This window comes from Photinus pyralis, unplaced genomic scaffold (assembly GCF_008802855.1).
Source record: "Photinus pyralis isolate 1611_PpyrPB1 unplaced genomic scaffold, Ppyr1.3 Ppyr1.4_LG1, whole genome shotgun sequence".
In the NCBI taxonomy this organism is placed as follows: Eukaryota; Metazoa; Arthropoda; class Insecta; order Coleoptera; family Lampyridae; genus Photinus; species Photinus pyralis.
This window is the reverse complement of record NW_022170249.1, coordinates 45,799,097-45,824,531: the sequence shown is the minus strand read 5'-3', so window position 1 is coordinate 45,824,531 and position 25,435 is coordinate 45,799,097. Positions and strand designations below refer to the sequence as shown.

General features: G+C 36.3%; 1 protein-coding gene across 1 annotated transcript; it reads right to left on the bottom strand.

Annotated features, from left to right (window-relative positions):
- Window positions 1-62: 62 nt before the first annotated feature.
- Window positions 63-721, bottom strand: LOC116161642 (IST1 homolog; the record flags this gene model as incomplete). The annotated part of the gene is made up of 3 exons (XM_031475068.1): window positions 63-281; window positions 330-454; window positions 499-721. Coding segments are annotated over 3 exons (552 nt in total), but the record flags the coding sequence as incomplete, so codon positions are not given.
- Between the last annotated feature and the right edge of the window lie 24,714 nt (window positions 722-25,435).

The following is a 25,435-nucleotide window of genomic DNA, read 5'->3' as shown; positions in this document are numbered from 1 at the left end:
GAAAAACTATAAACACAAAAGACAAGTTCATGAAATCAGTTTCATTCTGTCATTTAAGAACAAAAGCAGCCCGCAAATTAGTAAGCAATAGAGGACAGCAATATCAGTGTTACAATCGCAAATTGAGAATATACCTGATGGTATGAGATATTCGACTCCTTTGACTCAGGTGCCGGTGGAATATTATAAGAGAAAGGTGCTCCAAATGGTATTCCTCCTTTGGGATCGTGCGGATGCCCGCCTACACTAAAACCAGGTGACGGATCTTGAGGCGGCAAATTCTGCAAAATACGCCCATCAGCTCATATCAAACAGCTTACCACACTCACCGGATAATTAAAAGGCGCTGCCGGAAGAGAGGGCGGCGTAGGATACGTGGGATATCCAATAAATCCGGCAGGCTGTGGATCTCCCAAGTTGTTCCGGTCGCTTAGGTCAATCAAAATTCCATTAGCTACAATGGGATGAGAAAAATTGGACCTTATAAACGCTACCAACCTTCCTCCTGCATGACTTGTGGATCCGGCTCGTATGGAATGTTGTAATTCTTGGCTATTTCGATTAAATACTTCTCGACCAGTAGCTTAGGCGGGCTTTGAACTGAAAGTTTATGCTTCAATTTTTCACTAATCGTCTTGACATCCTCTGTCCTGCAGCTCTCACCGTATTGGTGGCCGTATTTTGAAGTGAAGATTTCGGCAATCAACTTCAATTCCTTAAATTAGAAATAGCTATATAGGGTAAATGCACCTAAGTTCAGCCATCTCCAGTTGGCGGCCACCAGTACAAATATTGCCTTGTAATATCCGAAGTATCACTCTTTTTGTAAATTGTATTTTTCCCAATAGTCGGCCACCTATTTAAATTTCGCGCCAGTAACATCTAACAACATAACCACAAAATTGACAGAGTGCGACGCATGTGATTATATGCTTGATGTGTAACGGCTGAATTCAAGGTAAGCACGTATGATTTTGCTTAGATACGACCCATCAGAAAATAGTCTGTAATTAAGAAAATTGTGCATATAACATCACAGTGCTAGTGTTTTGTAATTATATGATAGTTTCTCTTTCCAAATATTTCTCAAAAAATAAAATTGAATAAAGCTGAGTTGGTAAAATAAGACGGCTGAGTATGGGTATTGACTTGATCTGTCCATTCCAGTAATCAGCCAGGTGGCCGACCACTGGGAATTTTGCGGACATTTCGAATATGAACCAAATTGACTGTTGTGATACAGGTGTAGCCTAAAATCTAACTGGTGAACTAAAAATAAAGCAAAAACATTGTAAACCCAATAGTCAGCCACCTCATTGCACAAGCGTGTGGCAATGGCCGACTTCACGCTCCCTCAGTGCCAATACTCATCCGTACAAATTGCCTAGGTAATAATTTGATGATTTATTATTTAGAACAATGGCGCCTTTTAAAAAACGCGAAATACATCAATACTCAGAAGAGGCTTTACGCGATGCTTTGAACGCAATCCGAACTGAAAATTTAGGAATTCGGGAAGCAAGCCGAAGGTTCAGTGTTCCTAGGGGAACATTGCAGGACCGACTGCACGGGCGAGTTAAAGAAGGGCCCCGAAGAATGGGACCGGGCACTATTCTCACTAAAGATGAAGAAGTAGAGCTAGAAGAATGGGTGATTGAATTAGCTAAAAGTGGATTTCCTTTAAAAAAAAATGATTTGTTGAACACAGTGCAACAAATTGTAATAAGCGAAGAACGAAAAAATCCCTTTGTAAACAGCAGACCGGGAAAGAAATGGTATAAACTGTTTCTTCAGAGACATCCTGCGATAGCTCTGCGAGAAGCAGAAGGACTCACTAAAGCCAGAAGTATAATAACCGAGGAAACAATTAGAAAATGGTTTCGTGAATTAACAGCTCATTTAGAAATTTGCAATTCTTTGGATATATTACAAGATCCAACTCGAATTTTTAATGGGGACGAGACAAGTTTTTCAATGTGTCCCAAAACGGGAAAAGTGTTGGCACCCAAAGGATGGAGAGATGTATACGAAATACAAAAAGGCAGCGAAAAGGAGACTATCACAGTACTTTTGTTTTTTTCGGCTGACGGTCAAACTTTACCGCCTATGGTTGTGTTCCCGTTTGTAAGACCCACGAAGGCGGTGGTTGACAGTGTACCTTCAGGGTGGTTTTTGGGCAAATCCGAAAGTGGATGGATGCGATCTGACACCTTCTTTGAATACATAGCTAATGGCCTGGACAAATGGCTTACCTCCAAAGAAATCCGTAGGCCTGTATTACTTTTGGTTGATGGTCATAAGTCGCATTTGTCCAAAGAAATTAGTCAATTTTGCCATGATAATCGTATTATCTTATACGCACTTCCTCCCAATACAACCCATATCATGCAACCGGCTGACGTAAGCGTCTTTAAACCTCTGAAGCAGGAATGGAAAAACACTGTCAGGGAGTGGCAAAGGAAATCAGAAAACACTAACTGTGTCTTAACGAAAACTACGTTTTGTCCTCTACTAAAGCAAGTGCTAACAAAACAAAACTTACTAGACATAATTAAAAACGGATTCAGAAAGTGCGGATTGTTTCCGTTTAACGCCGATGCGGTGGATTTTAAAAAGTGCGTACAAAATAGATTAGAACACATGCAAGATGTAGGGTATATGCAAAAAAATCCAAATGTTGGGATGACGGCACAAGATTTAAGGCTAACTCGCGAAGTTTTGATAAGTTTGAAAGAGACTCTTTTTAACAGAGGAATTGCAAATGTTGAACAGATTGTTGAGGAACTTCATGCCATAGAAGTGGAATACGAGCCAGCAAATCAAAGTCAGAGTTATGAAGTACAACCGGATGGTGTTCTTCAACCTATCTCTCCTATAGAACTGAACCGTCAAACGGCAGATGTTATAACATTTGATTTTAATGAATATATTGGTGAAAATGAATTTGAAACTGTTGTTACTGAGGTATTCTCCCATGCAAATGCTACTAATAATGAACTTGAAGAAAGAACAGGTCGAATTGAAGGAAATGAAAATGGAGCAGACCCAAATGAAAATAGTAGTGAACCAAATAAAGCCGTCGCAATAACGTTGGAAATAGAACCGAATGAATCCCCTAATGTAACATTGAGTGGAACAGAAACCGATGAAAATAGGAGTAAAGCAAACCAAGACGCAGTAGCAAAGAAGATTATTACACTAAGAGGAACAGAACGAAATCAAGACCTAGAAACGAGGGACATAGTTACATTGAGTGAAACAGAACCACATGAAAGTAAGAATGACCGAAATCAAGATCTTGTTCATAGACAGGAAATAAAACCAAACACAAATGAAACTAATATACTGAAAAATGCAGACACAGAAGCTGAAGACCAAAAAAATAAGATCGTAGTGTTGCAAAATATTGTTATTAATAAATCCAACATCGAACCAGAAAATAATTTTAATGTCGATAATAGTAGCACTACTGAAAAACAAAAAACCACATCCATCAAACATCATTTATTTTTCCCTGGTCCAATAGATGCAAAACAAAAAAGAAGAAAAACTGATAGACTCCCAGCCGCAATTTCATCAGAGCAGTTTAGAATGTATTTACAGCAGAAACAAGATGAAAAAGAAAATTCTGAAAAGGAAAAGGCTAAAAGAAAGGAAGAAAGAGTTAAGAAAGCTAAAGAAAGATTACAGCAAAAATCGTTGAACAAAAAGCAAAAAGCTAAAAAAACCAATGAGAGTAATGACAACCTACAAACCTATCATATAAAGGACAACGGTGAGAACCCAACCTCAACAAAGCGAAAAGAACAGTGTGCTACTTGCGACTTACTTCTAGACAGTGATACAGAAGACAATGACATGAAAAACGTGGGATGTGATAAGTGCCCCAAGTGGTATCACTTGAAATGCACAAAATTTCAAGGGTGTAAATATATTGACATTCAAGATGCAGAATTTGTTTGTACCTTTTGTACAGGCTAAAATAATATTTTGTGGATAGTGTATTCTTAAATGTTATATACCTACTAATTTTTGTTATTATTAAAGTCGCATATTAATATCTACCCACCTAGATACCTACCTACCTATAGTTTTATTGTTCCAAATGCAACTGGGCTGACTACTGGAGCAGGGATGGCTGTACTAAAGTTTTTAATGGCTGACCACTGGTGTTTTTGGCTTCGCTTTGAAATATAGTTTACTAATATTTTATATCGCCATATAGTGCTTAATCGGTATTTTTGGAACCAAATACAATTACTACTAATACCACAACAGTTATTCACATTCATATGATGTAAAGCTGACTATTTTTAATATATTTGTGAAGTAATATCTATGCCTAAGTGGCCGACTACTGGAGACCTTACTCTCAAATTAAAAAACGAATGCAAGCACGTTTTAGCACAAGTAACGTAAATTATTAACATAATCAACCTAACACAAATAGATGGACCTGATTTAGCTTTTAATATACTTATCTTTATACCATAAATGATAAAAATCCTCTATTTTGATGTTATTAACAAGATAGATTCGTAAAAATCTATACATCCCTATTTAAAGATGACTCCAAATGTGCAATTATTGCTCGAAATAGTTTTCGGTGGTGATTTCTATGCTATTGAACTAATCGGGTGTTATAAGAAGTCCGGTACGCCCCATTTCCGCAATACATACTGCATTTTTGTAATTACCGAGCCCGCAGTGAAGTACTCAAAAACGTCTCTGAAACATAAGCAAATTACTATAGTAAAAATGCGACCACAAATTTGACATATTTCTATAACATGATAAATCGTTATTTCTCTACATATAAATACATGTTACGTAAGAGTTTGTGACAAGCATCGGTATAGAATAAAACAAAAACTAACTGCATTGAAAAATTCAATATAAGCGTAAAATGCCGTTTCCTCTGGACTTTTCAATAATGGAGTAAACGTGCAGGAATTCTAAGCAGCCATGATCCCCTAAGAGATGATGCTGTAAAAGCATAGTGACAAACGAGGTCCAACAACAACACGTTGCGACAACGTAATATGTTTACCTGCACCCTCGTCTGCCCCGTAATTTATAGTGTACTGCGGTTGCCTTTGTGCTGCAATAGTTCGAAGAAGTCATCTCGTTACACGTTTCCTTAGTTGAAAGGTTACGTGATAGTTGAGGTTTTAATTAAAAGCGCGTGTACCTACCTCTTCAATATCAGCGGAGAAACGCTTGAATAAAACGTGTCAACGTATTTTCGAACGTTTTCCTTCCGAATTGTTTTCACCCATCTTCTATTTTCCCCAATAACTGTAGACGTGTACGACAGGAATAGGGAAGGGAAATAAAGGACAAGTTAACTCAATTTATCAACACCTGTCAACGTTCCCGGAAACTAGACAAATAGCTTTGTTTTACCAAAGCCTCACACGCGATTTAAAACTTATTCAAAAGCTCTCCAAAACGATTAATTGGCGGAATGCATTATTTTTGAATATAATAAGAGTGTCTCTCTCTAAAGTGCCGTGTGATTAAACGCAGCTGCCATATCCGTTAGGATTCTCATTTTCATTTGCTATGCTTGTGTATAATATCACTACATTAATGTATTTCGGGGCGGTTACCCTCTCAAGCTTAACTTTTGTATTTGCTCTGCCACAAGTAAGAAATTATTCAGTATACTAGTTGGTATCTTATAGCAGAAGTCTATCATGAAAATGCGCCGGAAATCGTGGCAGTTTTTTTATTGGCGTGTTAGTTTGTAAATCCTCAAAGTGGCTAAACATTTCCAGAAATTAAGCACCTTAAAGAGAGATGAATTGATTCGTCTTGTCAGAACTTACACTTCTGAACAGTAAATATAGTACGTCATCATCATTAGTTTTTTGCTAATGCAGGTCCTTCTCCATGACTCTCTGTCCTCTACTCTTCTCTTTTTTCTCGTTTATATCCTTCTTCACCTTCCTTCGGGTCCTTAATACTTCTGCATTACTTACCCTATGTTCATCATCTTCTCCATATCCACATTTCAAAAGCTTCTCACAAGGTAACTCAGACGCGTGTAGCAAAAATATCACTCTTCTTGAGGAAGGTAATATGTTAGACGATCCTAAAGAAATAGCCGATAAATTCAATAAAAGATTCGTAAATGGTCCTCAAGAAATTGTAAACTCCATGCAATCCAATAATCTAAGTTATACCGGATGTAAATTCAACAACATAAAATCTGTCACAAATAGTATGTGTGCTCTTCCTTTCACCACCGATGAACTATTACTCGTCCTAAATAAAATAAAATCAAAGAAAACATCAGGACCAGATGATATCCCTACAAATTTGTTGAAATCTATCGCACCAATAATAATTTTTCCGTTAACGTTTCTAATTAATCTATCTTTTGCTCAAGGTATTTTTCCCGCTCAATTAAAAATGTCTATAGTTCATCCAATCCACAAGAAAGGTTCAACGCATGATGGTAACAACTATAGACCTATATCTGTCAGTCCGGTGCTGTCAAAAGTCTTCGAGTATGCTATGCTCGATAGATTAACCGGTCATTTACATAAAAATAATATCATAACAAACCGACAACACGGATTTCGTACCGGATATTCTACTATGTCCGCCATAAACTCATTTCTCAGCGACGTAATTTCTCACCTTGAAAATAAGCGACATGTAATAGGAATGTTTTGTGACCTAACAAAGGCTTTTGACTGTGTCAACCATAAAGTCTTGATTGAAAAATTAGAGTTTTATGGAATCCGGGGTGTAGTCTCGGAATGGTTCCTATCCTACTTATGGAAGATCTCAGTATGTAGAAATAAAGTGCAAATCCAATTCCAAGATCACAAAGTTCTCATCGTGCCTTTTGCCGATGAACATTGGCGTACCACAGGGCTCGATTTTAGGGCCAATCCTGTTTCTTTTATTTATCAATGATATTGTTTTCATTTTGAACTCTGTAATCATGTATGCGGATGACACTACTGCAATAGTTTCCGGTAAAACTATTCTTGACCTACAACAACGGGCAAGTGGAATTCTATCGACGCTTCAAGGGTGGTTTAATTTTAACAAACTTCATTTAAACAATAGCAAAACGTACTGCATTTTATTTTCTTCTATTTCTCCCACCACCGATGTATCCCTTCTTGCTAATGTTCCAGTGCAACAATCAGGGAAATACCTGGGAATGTGCTTGGATACAAAATTAAACTGGAAGTGCCACTGCTTATGCTTGATAAAAAAGCTTAATGTTTGTTGCTTTCAAATCCGTAGTATCAGACAGTTGATTGGTGTATATTTCACATTGTCCTTCTATTATGCGGAGGTTCAGTCAAGGTTATGTTACGGTGTTCTTTTCTGGGGATCATCTACACTGGCCGCTAAAGTTTTTATTGTACAAAAACGTATAATACGATGTTTATTGGGCATAAAGCAGCGGGAGTCTTGCCGACCATATTTCATCAAATATAACATCCTCACCCTTCCATCGCTATATATATTGGAAGTATTAACTCATATCTACAAAAATAAACACCAACTTAGGCGCAACAATGAATTTCACTCTTATAACACCCGAAATAAAGGAGACCTTAGTATACCCATGGCAAGGTTAAAAATCTCAAAACAATCTCCAAACTCTGTAGGAATCAAACTATTCAACCACCTCCCAACCTCAATTAAAAACCTGCATACGCTCAAAGATTTTAAAAGATCAATAAAAAATATTCTAAGCGAAAATGCTTTTTACACTGTCGACGAGTTTTTAGAAGTAAGTAAGTGCTCAAGGTTTTAAGTTATGTTATGTTATCTTTATGTTAAATTATATCAATGTTTTCTTTCGCTTTTTCTTTCTTTTTTCTTCATTTTGTGACATGTCCTAATACAATATTATATTGTCAACAGGAAACAATAAAAGTTATGAAGTTATGAAGTTCTAACATTTGCTGATCTCTTTTCATTGCGGTCCACGTTTCACTACCGTAGGTTAGAACACGCTTTCGCTTTTCCAACGTTGTGTTATCTCTGTACCTAAATACTTATATCTTTCTATTTGATTTGTCCTCACCTCGTCTACCATCCTGTTCCATTGTCCTGCACCCCCACTTTCATAGCTTTTGTTTTGTTCTTATTATTTCTTAGGCCATATACTGTTTTCATTTCATCTATCTTTTCTAACAATATCTGAAATCCTTTTTCACTCTCAGTAAATACAATCATGCCATCCGCAAATCTTATACTAACAATCCTCTACTTTATTAGTACCAAATCATGTCTGCCTAATGTCTCCAGTTCATTGATCTTTCGTCAGTAGGCAGAGTTGGCCCTGAGTTACCTCAAACGCGCGCCTAAACGGCCAAATAGCTCAGGGTTGGAAATAAGAGATCTTCTACTGCGGTTGTTCGTTTTGGGTATATGATCTTCTTCACCTTGTTACCACTCACCAAGAGGGTTCAGCGCCACTCAATTTCTATCTTAACTTTCCCCGTATGAAATACGAGGGTAGTAATAACCGTAAAATCAATTCAGATACCAAAAGAAATACTGGGTTATTTGAAATATAAAAATCGCTTTAAATGTACGGGAGTTCTTCAACAAGTAGTAAATCGTAAATAATAATAATGCTTCGTAATGGGGGAAATAAATCGTTACAACCATACTGTTCTTGCCTTATCCGTTTCTTTTATAGTTTTCTGTACAATCTTCCTTCATCTGTCGTTAAATGTTTAGCTTTCCTCTTTCCTCCATCTTATCATTTTTATTGTTATCCAAGGTTTCTTTAATCTTGGCCTCTTGTTGAAACCGATGCACCAATTTTTATTACACCCCCCTTCATCATCTCCAAATTCTGCTCCAAACTTTCTTCTGTCCCACGCATTCAGTTCTCTTTCCATTTTTCATCCTATTTCATCCTTGTCTAATTCTTTCAACTTTTCCAAATTCCATTTTCTACCATCATCAGCTTTCTCCACTTTTTTCAGTCTTTTCTCTAAATCTGCAGCTAAGAGAGTGTGGTCGCTGAACATATCAGCTCCTGGTAGTCCACAAACTTTTTTGAGTCCGTGTTTATATCTACTTCCTACCAATATAAAATCTATCCGTTTCCTAAATAGGTCTCCTGGTGCTTTCCGGATGCAGCGCCTTCTTTTATGGTTTTCGCATAAGCGTTCTATTACAGCAACTCGGCCTCGAAATAGCGGAAAGTCCCTCTTTCAACGAACAGCAACTCGGCATCGAAATTAGCGAAAAGGCCTTTTCTTACTGGCGTTCACAAATCGAAAAACTTCATCCAATTACCTGAGCGTAGCAACTCGACAACCAATTAAAACTCCGTTTCTAGACGCTCTTTTAAGTCACGTAACACAATTTTACGCGAAATTCTCTTGTCTCTGATAAACAATTTTCCATGAAAACACGCAGTTTGTTGCCCAATAAAATGCATTGTTCTAATCAACGTTCCCATCAATTAAATTTGAACTGTCACATAAATGGTTTAACAAAGCAAAATGATAACAAAAATAAGTGATAAATTGACTTACATTTAAAAATTTTAGGAAATAATTGCTTACAACAAAACTAAACAAAACAAACCACTAGGATAGAAATAGAAACGCAATCCTAAAACCTAATCAAATTAATTAAATAAATTGAAACGAGAATTTGATTAACGATTAATGACACGCCATCAACTTCAGGCGTCTGGACCAAAACATCAACGTCCACGTCCACGTTGTTTACATAGCAATGTGTTTTAAAACTGTTACAAAATTTTTCGGTATATGCAAGAGCAGGCGCAGCTTCGGTAGAAATTGACCTACTTAAAAATAAAGAAAATCCCAATAAATATAAAATAATGTGTATTGGATTTTTTGATTACCTACATCGTTGTAATTGCTGAATCTACTCGCCAATATTTTCTTGCAAATGGGAAGTTCAACTTTGGCTTGATCATACTTTGCTTTGCTCACTAATTATTCACGAATAGCGAGCGATTGGACTAAATGAAAGTTGCGACAATGATCGTGCACAATGGTTTTACATAGTACGTTCCTGATCAATCCGAACTATTTGGGATGCTTTATAAAGATAGCATTAGGAAAAAAATTGGTAATAGGGAGTAATAAATCATAAAGCGTGGAATAATTCCAAAAAGTTAAACGTTTGCTTTTATTGAATGGATTAAATTTTAATCCATGTAATACATTGCAGCAATGAAAATGTATTATTTTACTCCATTTCACTTGCACAAAGTGCGCACGGAAGGAAATCATTCAGGAATATATTTAACTTCCGTTCTCCACTATCATTTATCACTAACGCTTTAGTTATACGTTACGATAACCTATCGCAGAATGCTGAATATGCAAACTGATACCCCATTCATTACCTACAACGAAGATTATGCAGATAGGTAATTCAGATCCCACATAAATTAAATTTGATTGGCAAACCAAGTTGCCGTTGTTATTTTATGGATAGGAAATTTTTTTCTGTTCGGCATCGTTAACACGGAGGCGCAACTTTTCGTAATTTTGTTCACATGCAACCCATGAAACTTTTAACATTTTCGTTGTTGGAATTGGTAGGTACTGGATTGGCTACACGTTTCGACAAATTCTTTCGCGCCATTGTACATAGACATGGATTCAATAAATAGATCTATGATTCGTTTCCCTTTTCTATGGGAAATGCATGATTAATAGCTGTTCATGTAATTACACCCGCTTACACAATTACACATCTTTCTTTAATTACGTACCTTATTTTCAGCAAATCTTACTTGAACCACACATGTCCAATTGTGTAAGTTTAGGTTTTAGGAAAGTAGAAATTCAGATCAGGCGATTGTATTTTAGAAAATGTTGCGTTAATTTTAAATAAAGTATTTTGGAAACGATCAAATGTCATTCAGATTAATGTTAAAAGGCATCAATTGAAAATTAAAGCAGTAAATTGGATTTCAAAATGGTTGCGTTTCAGGAAACATTACTTGCAAATGAGAAATCATAATTTATGTCCTACCATTTCTGAATTACAATTGACACCATCTAAGTTACATCATCCTAATTTAAATTACAATGTTACAGTACTACTTTCTTAGTTAAACATTGTGAATTACGACTTGCTAAATAGAATTAGAATAGAAACTTGACCGATTTGAATTAAAATTTCTGAGCTTGCGACACTGCACTTTTTTCCAGCTAATACGAACACAATATTGTATCCTAGGTGGTAATTTTTATTTATTCACTTGTAAACAACTGTCCTCGAATCAGAATCAGGATGGAGGGGGGGGGGGGGTTGCAAAATTTACCTTCTATAGGGTGTAACACAACAGGTGCTAAGTATTAGGTGGCAGAAGCAACAGAAGAATACCAATAAGCATATCTTCCAAGTAATTTATGAGGTAAAATCGAAATCTCCGTCCTCAAAGGTAATTTACGTTACTTTTAAGGCACAAATAAATTTGATCTAATCGCTTTTCCTAAATAGTCGAATATGTATTTCCCAATTTCTTGTTCTTCTCCTACTGCAAAACGGCGTATCCACAATTCATTTTGTATTTTTTCCATTAGGAAGAACTCGTAATTATGGTTCCCAAATCGTGTAAAACTTCCCATTCCGGTAATTATTCTTCACGTCGGCACGTCGAGTTAAAGCAGTTACCTGTGTGCTCGCCTGTGTGCGTGCTTAAATTTTTTTATGAGATGAATTGCTTCCTGTTTTTGTTACTTCGAAGATTGTGTTATATTTCGAATTACTTACACTTATCCCGTTAATGAGACTAATTGGAAAATTTTACACACGTGACTTCTGTAATCTGACGGTTGAGCCGACGTAAATCAATTTATTTATCCATCGTTACTAATTATTAATTGGTTTCTACGCCCTCTCGTAGAGAGGGTTCGCTGATATCCCTGCTAAAAATACCAGTAATTCGAGGTTATATCAACTACAAGGGCATGTTCATGTACAAATTACAAACGCAATTATTAGGAACTGTATCTGTTTGCTCTTATCAGTTAGGTTTCGACTAGGGAATGCAATACCGGGATCGCGGGATCCCGAAATACCGGGATCCAGCAGCATTTTTGCGGGATTAATCCCGCACATAAATGGAGCGAGATCCTGCGGGATTTGCGGGACCGAGGAATTTGTCGACTAAGGGGACAACTCTGTTTACTTTGTTAATGAAACGCATAACGGAGAAGTTATTTTTTAAATAATTGTTAAACTTTTTTCGTTAAAAAGGTACTATGATTTTTGAGGCACTTTAGAAGTTCACCTTTTTGTGCTTTACATGTGAGGTTTTTTTGAGCTCTAAGTTAGGCTGAAGGTACTTTTTTGTTAAATATTGTGATAATTAGCGATTTATTTTAATACAGAAGTTAACCGCACTGAATTGCTTATTTGGCAATTTATTTAAAGTTTTGCGGGATCCCGCGGGATTAACATCTAACAGTCCCGCAAATACCGGGATTGAGATTTTGCTGCGGGTTTGCATTCCCTAGTTTCGACCATCTTGTAGGGCAGCCATTATCCTCAGTTTCACCTATCATATGGACGCTTGAGGATTGAGACAACAGGAATTAACCGAGGCACATAACCAGCAAGAGGGTACCTTTTCTTTGCTTTCTTTTTTGTAAAGCGTATCATTAATCACCTCTTAAAGGGATAAATACTCGGATCGTACTTTTAACTATGAACGTCATTCGATGTAACGAAGCTTCCGGTTTCCGCCCCGGAGTTCATATTGGCCCTTCGTTACTAAGGGGTTGCTGATGTTAATTATTTGCTCCAGGAGTGTTCACATTTTTGTGTAATTGTTTGTTGTGTAAGCACGTAAGTTTTATAATGAATTTATCAAGGAGAAATATTTTGATTGGATAGTTTTTTGCAGCCACCGAATGCCCTCTTGCCAGGGAATAAAAGAATCAATTAATATTTAACGATTTCAGTGCCGTTAATTAATTACTAAACCCATAATAAGCGAAAACCAGGATATAAGCGAGTTCCAAATCGAGTTGTTTACACGTTATCAGACTTGCAGATATGCCGGAGTGTAGATAACGAGAACAGTTGGGGCGCCGAAAAATTACAATCAGGTCTAGAGGTTAATTGGATTAATGAGTATTAAAGTTTGAATTCGCTTAATTGGGTAAGCATGGTTAACGAATGACGTTTTAATGAATTTTAGAAAATCAGTTTTCTTTATAAGGTAAGCGCTTAATTTTGTGGGCATCCTTTGCCATTTTGTGTGCTACTGGTTAGGTGTCATCTTTCGCATTTTTATTGTCTCCCACTGGCTGCCATTTTTTTCCGTGCATTGGAATAATGTTAGATATCGACCAAAACGTTATAGTTGAAAATAGTCAGTCCGTTAAGTTGGTCTTTGCAGGTCTTAAGGTTGCTAAGAAAAAAAGTAAATAAGAGAAGCTATTTTTTAGAATATTTGGGAACGTATACGTACAGGGTGTCTCAACTCCTTACTACCTTTGGGAAAGTGAACAAAAAATATCCTCTAATAACTCATTAAATTTGCATTGAATAGGAATTAAACTGAACAGACGTGGCGGTCGTAGAGGAGTAGGCGGAATTACTACCCCTATCAGCAATTTAAAACTGCACGTTAGTCGTGTGACGTTTGTTGCGGATTAATTTCCCATTCCTTCTGAGCATTTTTATTTGAGATGTGCGGTAAATTCGACTTGGAAGACTCATTGCAGGAAGTTCTCCTTCAAAACTTAACCCCAAAAAGGCGAATCTTTCACGGAATTTCCCCAAGGATATAGTTGAGAACTGTAGAATTGAGTACGTACCACTTGAAGTTAATGAATTTCTCCATATCGTGGCACTTATCTCAAGGGTGAGGTTTTTTTAAAATCTCAGGCTCGTGCTTTTCTAAACTTACGAGTACATCCTCCAGAAACGAATATTTTAAGGGGTGAGTATTCCAGGGGACAATTCGTTTGGAGGGGAGGTAGTTTGCATTTACTTTATCGTGGCGGATATTGTCACAGGAATAGAAGGGAACTTTAGGATAGAGCTTTCCAGGAATGTACCGATAGCGAATCTTTTGGAAATGATGCGAATCCTTGGGAGAATATTCCGGGGCGAACCTTTCGTGCTTCCGGATTATAACAGTTTCCTTATTTTCTCAAATAAATATATATTCTTGTTAGTTAAGTATCACTGTAATTTTTGAATGAGGACCATTGCTATTGCAGCTAATCCAGGTAACGAGCGCCGATTGGTCCCTCCTTGTTTAACGCGCAGGCCTTTCGTACTTCGTTTCCTATAGAGAATTGGAAAATGGCAAGGTCTAGAAAAGCTTTATGAAACCTATCATATAATACATAATAATCTTGAAATTTTCTGATATTGTTTAGTATACACGTGACAGTTAACGTTTTAAATAAACTTTGGGTAATAAAACTTAAACCCCCACGAAGTTTATATGAGACCGCTTAAGTTGTCATTACAGAATCACATTTTAGTCAGTTGAACTGCAATATACCGAGGGACCTAAGGGCACATTTATCCGCATTTATCTAGCTAATCCGAAAATTTGAATTATTTATAAAAGAGTAATAGTAGGTACACAACTTGCTTGTGTGACGCAATCATACTCATCAGTCATCATGGCTTGACATTAGAGGAATACTGGCCAAGAAATCAGAGATTTGAGAAACCCCTTCAATTTGTAATCTGAAGTTTTAATCTTTACCCCCGAATCTGTACCTATATTTAGGCCACGCGATAATTCGAAGCACAAATCGTGTGCGTTAATTGGGATATTAAGGCATAATGAACATGGCTGAATTAATGCGGATAAAATTAACTTGAAACCGAATACGTTTACATTTACTTCTACTAGCAGCTGGTAATTTCGTAATGTGTGCGTAATTTCCACCTGGTATGTAAAGTGCTAATTACAGTAAAGTACGTTTACAAAATTTGTAATGGTATTATTAATAATCATAATAACATTGCTACGAATACGTTGATGATCTCCAAATCGAATCCGATAATGGGATACAAAGACGCCACGAAAATTATAAACTGGCTGTAATGAAAACGGTGCATTAAATTGTAAGGGCAGAATATTATTGCAGGGAGGTTTTTCTGTGCCACATTCACGCCTGTGAAATATCCATTGAAGGTATGCCTTTCTTGAGCAGAAACGACAGTCGCAGAATACGACTTTTTCAATTTCAGGCCTAGAGACTTTCCAGAAAACCAAGTTTCCTTTCTTTTATGCTGTGTCAAGAAAAATGTCGGAATAAATAATGTTAAGTCTAAAATTGCTGCATAAACATCACTAACAAAGCGAACGTTTTTATAATGAGACAAATGCAAATGGCTAAAACTTTATTACTTAAATATACAAAATTAAGCTTTCTTTGCCGTTTTAATTTTTTCGTTTTGTTCAAATTCATTTACCAATAGCTAGCGATGTCAGTTAAAATTTAAACTTTGCAATTCTAATCGGGGGTCTACTCTAATATAATTTCAAACTATTCTTCTAAATTTCTGACATAAAAGGGCTTAGTGTTCAGAAAGTGTGTACGATAAAGCAAAAAAAAATGGGTAATCACCTGTCAAACAAGCAGGTATGAGGTATAGGTAATGAATTTTAATGAAAATCAAAATTGCTAAAAGCACAACAAAACTGTTTGAATTCAACGATAATTATTAAAAGCCAACATTGAATAATAGCTGAAAAACAATATATGTAGTATAAAGTTTCTAGACCGGTTCATTGGGTCAAACCATTCTATTACCACAATATTTCGCTTGGAGTAATGTGTGTGTAATGATTCTGTAAGCGTTATACGACGTCATTCAACGATTGTAATGGCGAAAAGTTATTTTGTATACTCAATAAGTGACTCGTACCCATAAAGCACCTGAATATAACGATCACGGCCAAGTTGCATAAATCATCTCGTTACACGCCTTGAAATCATACAGCTATAGCTATTCAGTAATTTTCGCAAACTTGGGTACTGCAGAAATGTTTCAGTCAACCATAATACTATATTACGTTCAATTCAAGAATGTAATAGCATTCCAATATTGCTACGCTAGTACAACATTACTGAAAGTCTGCCACATGCTGCAATAATTCCTTTACAGTCCATAGGTTTTGACTGTCAGGTGCATCTACCCTTTTGAGGCATATAAAGTTATGACTGAAACGATTTTTATGAGTGTAAAGTCGGAAGTTATGCAATTTCTGAGGACATTACAGTTCTATGCATGCATACATTTAAGAGTTAACTACAAAATAAGTGCCTACATCGTAGTTTATTAAGGATTAATTCCTTTAATTATCTCCGTAGGTACACTATAAACATTAATTAAGCATATAATAATTTCTTACGCCAAAACTGTTAGTCATTGGGGGTAGTATTATGTGAATGAAGGTTTTATGATATTGGAATTTATTTTTATGACCGAAATGCATTAGGTCTAATTGAAGTTTTTAATTGATTCATAAAACAATAATTTAGGCCGCATTATGTTTATATTCAGCATTATATTTTAATATCATTCAAATGAACTGCAATTGCCCTTTTGGGGGGGTATTTTTACTGCTGTAAAATTGAAATTAAATTGTGTAGCAAGCATCGCGAAGGTTTCTGCAGCATAAGTAATAAAACAGTCAAGTTGCGTTCAGGGTCCTCGCGGGAAAGGTGCGGGGTAAATTTTCTAGCAGTCTATGTAGTTATTTTTTGGGGTGCCGAATCTGAATCTGAGGTTTGCTAACAAAGTTTCGTGACTGCAAAAGATTTTATTCTTTGAAGCAAATGACCCTCACAAGTCAAAATAAAATTCTTACAAAGTTTTTCTCTGCTGAACGGTTCATGTTCAGTGACACCTTCTAACGGGCGATCAAAAATGAGTTGCTGTCAAGTCGCCTTTGGAAGTTCAAGTTAAGCACGATTTCCCATGTAAACAAAAATTCCAAAGGTGACTCGACAGCAACTCATTTTTGATCACATGGTATGTAGCCCAGTGGTGGACCGTTGGGAATTCAAGTTTTATTAGGACGGAGTTATTTTGTATTAAAATTATAAGATGATTAATTTTGTTTAAATAATCGCATTGTATTTTGATTGATTTATTGTTCCGTTAGATTACGGCAAGAATGATTAGGGACATCTGGAAATAATTGCGTTGTGTGTTTTTTTAGTTTATCTCATTTTCATACGGTTTTGCGATAAGGAGTTCGTTATCGCTCCTTAAAAGCTAATTAATTTGAAGATAAACAGGTGTTAGTTTATCGAAGACGTTGTTTGATAAGAGTGGGAGTGGGAGCTAAAGGGAATTTAATTGGTGAACGTTGACAAAATAATAAAATAGTAGGCTTCAGTACTCCTCAAAGTTCAAACAGGTAGCACTTTCGTCGTTTTCTAATTTGAGAGTGGGCAGCTCTTTACCTAAGGAGTGCAGTTGATTGGATAACCGTTCTCTTGCACTCGCCCGGATTTCATAGCTCGGTCAATATCGACATCAAACATTGCAAACGCGCATGTAACTACGATTTTTTTATATGTTGTTAGGTCCCTTGCGAGTAGTTAACACCCAAGTTTGCAACCCTGAAAACCTTGTGCTACCCCCACGCTGCTCGAAAAACTGCGAAATTTTGGCACATATTTCAGTTGTTTAGAAAAATGTACCTTAACGAAGAGTTTTTTCAAGTACGTGTTCTAGTACTTTAATAAAGATAACTAAATTTGCTACAATTTCAGCGAAACCTGAGCACGCTATGTCTTTTGGTTGCGAAAATACAGCAAGTCAAAGATGGGCAATTTTCCCCCAGTGCTAGGAAAAAAAAAGGGAATCCTCACACTTATTGAAGCAAGTGAAAAACGTGGTCTTCGAGAAAACAACAATTTTCTTTTGACGAGGAATGAAGTCTCCGTACATGATGCATGCAGAAAGAGGTATACAGCTGAAAAGAATATTGCTGCGTCTGTTCGTCGAGGAGGGGATCCAGTTCCAACCGAGCGGCCGTCACCTCGGTCATCGTTACGTCAAGAGCATGTCACAAATCTGGAAAAGATATGTTTTTTATGTGGAGAAGAGATCACAGAAGAATTTCTAAAGCGCCAGATAAAACTACCAGCAGCTCGTAAGAACCCTGTGCACACAGTTGAAAAACCGTCGATGAAAGCGACAGTTATTGATATAGCTGCTCGTCGAGGCGATGAGTGGGGCCAGCAGATCGCCTTATTCGTGAGGGGACTGACTTAGTAGCTGCTGGTGCTAGGTACCATCACCGATGCCACCAAAATCTGTACTCATTACCAAGATCATTAGACAAAAGGCCATCAATGTGCTCAGATGTACATAATCTGCCACAAGCTATGGAGGCTATTTATTCATACTTGCGAGAAAATAGAGAAGAGTGCCAATTCTCGCTACAAGAGCTAATGGATCAGATTACTGATGAGTATGTTCCAGACGTAAGAACGGTCAAAGCTCACCTTATCAAACATTTCGGCGACATAATTTTAATAACAGAAAGTGGCCAAGGCAAAATAGCATTGGTGTGCTTCAAAGATGTCGGCCAAACGATTCTGTACAAAAACTGGTATGAAGAAAAAAAAACAACATGAAGGAGGAGAGGTTGCGTGTTGTGGAAGCTGCGGCATTAATCTGTTTAGAAGATATTCGCGCAGGAGTTTTTGACACCTTTCAGTATCGTGCACTTGCAGAAAGGCGGGGCTCAAGTGCTCTGTCTTATGTTCCGTTTGCCACGGTCGAAATTGCAATAACCCCATCCCTATAGTTATGGATGAGGAGGACGAGGATGAGGACAATCCAACACCATATGCCGACCCGCCTCCACCTCCAGAAAACACTATCTCTCCCCCCCCCACTCCCCGCCATCCCCCCCACTGATCTTGAGTGGTTGAGACCTGGTCCTTCCAAAAGGGCGAGAGTCTAAAGCTCTTAATTTGTGTAAATTTATAGTATTTTACATTATTAGCCAGGTAAGTGAGTTTTTACTGGCGATAGGAGAAGTTGACTAGCGAGCCGTTAGGCGAGCTTGTCATCTCCTAGAGCCAGTAAAAACTATTACCTGGCGTATAATGTACAATATTTTATTTGTTACTCATTTGTAAACGTAAATAATTTAGTTCTTAAATTGATCTCGAAGGAATGTCTAAAATATCATATTATCCATGTAACAGAGACTTCGCATTAATTCTGGCCAATGAAATTACTAGATTACTAACTTGTAAAATTTTTACAGGTCAGCTGTCAGTTTTACAAGTCAGTAGCGTTTAAACATGACGTTTACCCGTTTGCGTTTTGTCTTGTTAATCAACGTTTACAACTGAGTAACAAATAAAAATTATTACCTGGCGAGTTTTCCTAGCACTGCGAGAAAATTGCCCATCTTTGACTTGCTGTATTTTCGCAACCAAAAGACATAGCGTGCTCAGGTTTCGCTGATATTGTAGCAAATTTAGTTATCTTTATTAAAGTACTAGAACACGTACTTGAAAAAACTCTTCGTTAAGGTACATTTTTCTAAACAACTGAAATATGTGCCAAAATTTCGCAGTTTTTCGAGCACCGTGGGGGTAGCAAACTTGGGTGTTAACTACTCTCAAGGGACCTAACAACATATAAAAAAATCGTAGTTACATGCGCGTTTGCAATGTTTTCTTTATTTTATGTAGATTTTGACCGGTCTATCATGCTCGTAGTTGTACACGACGGTCGACATATATAGTTTAAATTAAGAAAACTAACCATACGCTTATATTAGTCGTAACAGTAAAACTTAAAAACCCGCTTTAAACTTAAAATGCGGTTTTTAACGGGTAAAAATACTGTGAGTGCTTATACTCACTGTTATTTATTTTTCAAATTTATCGCTATTCGATTGCTCCGGCGCTGTTGAAATGACCTATTAAGAAACATTAAGTAGACAAACAAAAAGTTTTGACTCCTTAATTGAGAAAAGTTAAAACGTACCAGAAAGCTTTAAGCAAGTCGTTACTCTAAGAATTTTAACGTTAGGGTTTTTGTCAGTCTGCTTTGAAAGTTTGCTATGTATCGTTTTAGAACTTTATTCAATTTAAATAAATAATTAATAGAAATGAGTCTTGCCCTAATTGTTAAACTTTTCAAATCGATACATTGACCCCGATATTTTTTCCAAATATGATGTCAAATCTTAACTTATAGCACACGTACTCGGTATCTGTTTGAAGAATTGATTGGATGGTATCATTAACTTTCAGTACCTATAGAGGGATTAATCACTCGAAACTGAATCAGAACGTTTGGATCTTCAACCGCAAATATAACCCACACGTCAGGACGGTAATACCATTGTTTAAATACTTTATAGTTAAACAACCTTATGGAAATATTACTTGAACGAAATAAGTAGTTCTGGTCTAGAAAATCCAGTTGGCGCTACTATCGTGGTCTAAATAAGTAGTGACAGTTTACGACGAAAGGTTCCGCTTTATCATTACAGACTTTTTAGTAAGGCCTGCAAAAATCATCAACAGATGGCTCTCCTTCAATGTAACCCGATCGGCTACACAGCGTAACTGAGGCGACCTTGAGTAAGAATGCAAGTTGTAACTCGATACGGCTACGATTATACTATATAAACAAAACGCTGATGTTTAGTTCGACAGCAAATTCCTTTTACTTTCCTGTTAAGAGAAAGAGTCACATATTTTATTTAATCTTTATTTGAAGCTCTAGACCGTTTTTTTTCACTGCGCTTATAATAAATAAATTACGTACCTATGCGTATTACTTGTTTTTACCTATTGTGTGATTAAGCGAATTCGCATTTATAATAATTTTTGTTCCGGGGTGAGTATTTTGTATTGCTGTCTGTCTGTCTGTCAGTGTGCACGATAACGTTGTTTAAAAACGTCCCATATCCCTTTGAAAATTTTAACACAAATCAGAAAGGTCGTTATTGTTTTTCAGCTACGTAGAGGTAGACTATCGAGCCAAAAACAATTTCGAAGATCGTTCGGTATTCATTTGTATGGGAGTTTACCCAGAATGTATGGATTTTATTATAAAGTCTTTAAACAATGCTTATTAGAAGTCGAAAAAAAGCTGAATTCAATTGAAATGTATTTCGTTACCTTTATACCTATTATTATTTGTTAAAACTCTAAATTACACTAATTTATTAAGGATCTTCAGAGCCTTTATAGTTTTGTATTGTCCGTCCGTCCGTGTGCACTATAACTCTTTTTAAAAGTGACCGATCATGTTGAAATGGCGTACGAGTAGATACTTTGGACATTAAGGTCGTATCGAGGGTCGGACGCTATTGATTTTCAGGAAGCTGGCTCAACAGGAACAAAGTTATAGGACTTCGAGTGAAACGGGAACAGGAAACACTGTGGGCTCAGTATAATAGAAATCAACATATTTTCATTGCCTAGGTCATGTATCGAGTTCGGACTGTCGCTAGATTATTCCCTGACACTTAGATATGTAACAATTCAATATTCTTCTCTATGGTCTAGGTATAAAGTTTTAGAGCAAAATGTACCCAAAATTAGTCTTCACACATGAATTTAGAGTTGTAAAAGCTTTCAATGCCGGAAACATGAATTTGATGTATTTTTATTGACCATATGTATTATGATCAAAACATGTCAAAAGATTATTCATGCACCAAGATAGTTAGGAAAAAGACCAACAGCATTATCTTGATACCCAAGCCATGCATTTGATACTTTTTTAATAATAATAATAATAATAATGTGTTTATTTCCACCAAATTGTTGACCATATGTATTCTGATCAAATCATGTAAAAATCGTTATTCATGCACCAAGATCGTTGGGAAATAGACCAAGAGCATTATTATGATGCCCTAGATTCGAATTTATTTATTAGTATTTTGCAAGGTTGAAATAAATCGACGTTAAAAAAGTGGTGGGCCGAGCTAAGGATCCTTCTATATTTAGCACTAATCCTTGAAATCGATTGGCGAAGGATTAACGTCGCTGTTTCTTTTCGTTTTCGAGTTTAGACGAGGAACAGATGGATATACGAACGAACAGACGAGCGGACAAAACCATCACATAAGGGCAATTTCTTTTGAAAAATTCCTTTAAAAGGAAACCGTATATATACGTTAGGTCCACTTGTACGTTTTGCCATCATTTTCTGGAATATAATTACCAGTGGTTAGAAAAACAGTTGTGACATGGCTATTGAAGTAAACAACATGCAAAAACCATATCTGTTTGGGCAGCAAAGCTAGTCGTACCTTCAGCTTTCAGTTGAAGAGAGTAATGAGCTTTCCGCAAATAGCAGTCATTACAAAGCGGCAACCTATTTCTTCTTATCGGCCACTCGTGTTTTATACAGTCTGTTAGTAATAAATAATAGTACATTATATATCAAGGTAGAGAAGTCCAGTATTATTGCCTGAGCACCAAGATTACATCTCGAGGCGATTGCGCCGAGGGGTGTAAGGTGCGAAGGCAATAATAGACTTCTCTACCGTGGTATATATACTATTTTTTTTCACTACTAGCACTTGAAGTCCTCTAAATTAACATATTATAGTGATAAGAAAGTGAACGGTTAGACAGAATTTTTTGTTTATTAATTTAACATGTCAATCAAGTACGTGGAAGTAGAGGTCAACCAGGCCGTATTTTTTTTCTGTCATTGAGATATTTTCAAAGAGTAATTTCGTTCGAATTTTTTCAAAATGTGATAATTTTAGACATGTAATTTCTCTGGAAATGGCTGATGGTGGCAATTATTCATTTTAGAGAACTTGTCTAAACGTTTATTGAGCGAAATTTCGGGTTGTGTTTTCTAAAAGTGACAGTTCTCATTATTGACTACTAGTTAATAATGTCCACATTATTAACCACTTTGAACAACTGCCGAGAAAGCCTACTTTACAAGTGGAAAAAAGGTTCATAATCATGTCATCAGACGCTAGTAGTGAAAAAAATCAATTTACTCGTAGTGAAATCATTTATCAGAAATGAAAAAAGTTGAATCGTTTTTTTGTGAATACGAGATTATCAAAGAAACAATGCTTGTTTTGTCTTACAAATTTGTTGCATTTATACAGAAAAATTGCACATAGGTTCCTTCTTCTGTACAAATAGTAATTTAGAGACATTTCCAATGTCCATCGTCACTGCAGTCCGCACTTTGTCCGCGTAAAATAGCTTCGGCACCAATGAATCCCGTCGCACCTGGCAACACTTTGCAGTAGCTGTAGGAAAATGGTGAGGGCTGTTTTTCTTAAGTGATAATCTTTTTTGTAACTTGCATAGGTACAAACAAATACGAGTAGTTATGCTCTCATCATGCACGGTTAATAAGTAAGTAAGTAACTGTAATTTCATTTTTGCATGCAACGGCAACTCATACAAAAGAATGCAAGTACATAATCACTAAAATTTCTACCAAAATGATGGTGGTTTAAATTCAAAGATATTTTGAAAAAAAAAACAGAATTAGCTAAGTAAACTTGGCAAAATGGAACTTTATTACTGAAACGGCAAACGTATGCAGTCTTTTATTAAAGGGATAATCGTCTCGTGGCATACATTTGTAAGATAGCTGTAACTTGATATACCACCATTCAAAACAATGATACCTAATATATCTGCTTACCAACACCGACATTCCTCTAATGTTTTTATGCTTTATCCTTGTTTATAAAGGAATGCGTAGTCAAGTTGTGATCCTCAACTTTTTTAACGTACTTTTATTTGTTATTAATAGAGTACACCACTTGGCGGATGCAAAATGCGGAAGGTACAGCTGTCTCAAAAGAAATATAACGGCAAGTATTTTTACATTGCATCTGTTCAACTATAAAGTATTTAAACAATGCTAATACTGTACTTGATTATGATCTGAAAATTATACGCTCCCATCGGCGCAAGTAACAAGTAACTAGAATGAACAGTGAGAAGCCTTAATGAAAGGGCTTCAATTAATTGTATTTAATTTATGCACGTGACTTGGTCCCCCAAAATAGCAATATGTACAATAACATAGAAATTATATACTCGTAGACTACACCGCGATATTAGTAGGTTTAATAACAATTTTAAGGGAGTTCCTGATATAAATTAGCTTGCGGAAAACAAACGGGGATAAAACACTTACTAAACCGCAACGACCTGGTGAGAGGCGCGTCGTTAATAAAACCTTCCGTAGGTGGAGGTTATACGTGTTAGCAGTTTCAAGAACATTACAAAGTTATTGTAAATATCTTGATTAATGGTTTTTGTTAGATGTGGTGTATAAAATACGTCCTGCGAACGAATAATAATAGCAATTATGCCGAGACTGTCCTCTAATTTATGTACCTGCGTGCTTGCACAGTTTAGCATATTTCCTGTTCGTTTAGCAGTATGAGGCGAACATAGCTTTTCATTTAATTTTCCACATTGAATTAATCTTTCTCTCTGTGTTAAGTAGTGAGCATCTGCAGGGGTGTATTTGCCATAAGGCGGACTAGGCGCGTGCCTAGAGCGGCACATTCTAGGGGTGGAAAATTTTGGGGAAAAACTATTTTTTACGCGATCGGACATCTTACAAGATATGACAGGAGGGTTGTAAGTCCTGTAAGACCAGTTAGATCTAATACGTACTGGAATCGTTACGTTAAATGTAACATAACAACTCTTTGTTTGGAAAAAAACCATGCACAATTAACAACAAAGAAATATGAAGACTGTTATGTAGTTAGGTACGAGTAATAAAACAATTTAGCGATTTGATGTTGAATGCTATAGAACACTTTGGAGAATAATTATTAAAAACGATAGGAATTTCGTTTTTTTTTCAATTAAAGTTGTACTTAATTCAATTTTTGGTCACTTCATCTTGCAATTTTGGAGAAGAATTGACACATGAATGACTATTTTTTAAATTACCGTGAATCTGGGTGAAATTGAGAATAATTTTTTTATCATTACCGATATTTTCGTATTGGGAATGTTTCTATTAGTGTGTGTTACCAATTTATGAAGCCCGTTGGTATGGTAATACGTTTTCCAGTCAAAATGTTATATGAAAATTAAAATATATTAAATAAACTTGATTATAAATTTCTCATGGCATGTCCATCTTCTCCTACAATGAAAAAATACTTCATTTTATTAATTTAGGATTCTCAGCAGCCTTAATCGCTTTCAACAATTCCAAGGAATTATTTGAATTGTCATTAAACTTTGGATGCGTGATTAGTGTTTTACAATTCCTCATCAAGCTACCCCATTGTGAGCTATACCAAACAATTTCATCATGTCAGGAATTATTTGAACAAATTTTGAATAACACCTACCTAACTCTGGGGACGAATATTAAATTTAATATGAAAACTCTAATCCTGAGTAAGAAAATGTAGGGTTTGATTAAGCACAAAATGTTCATTGAA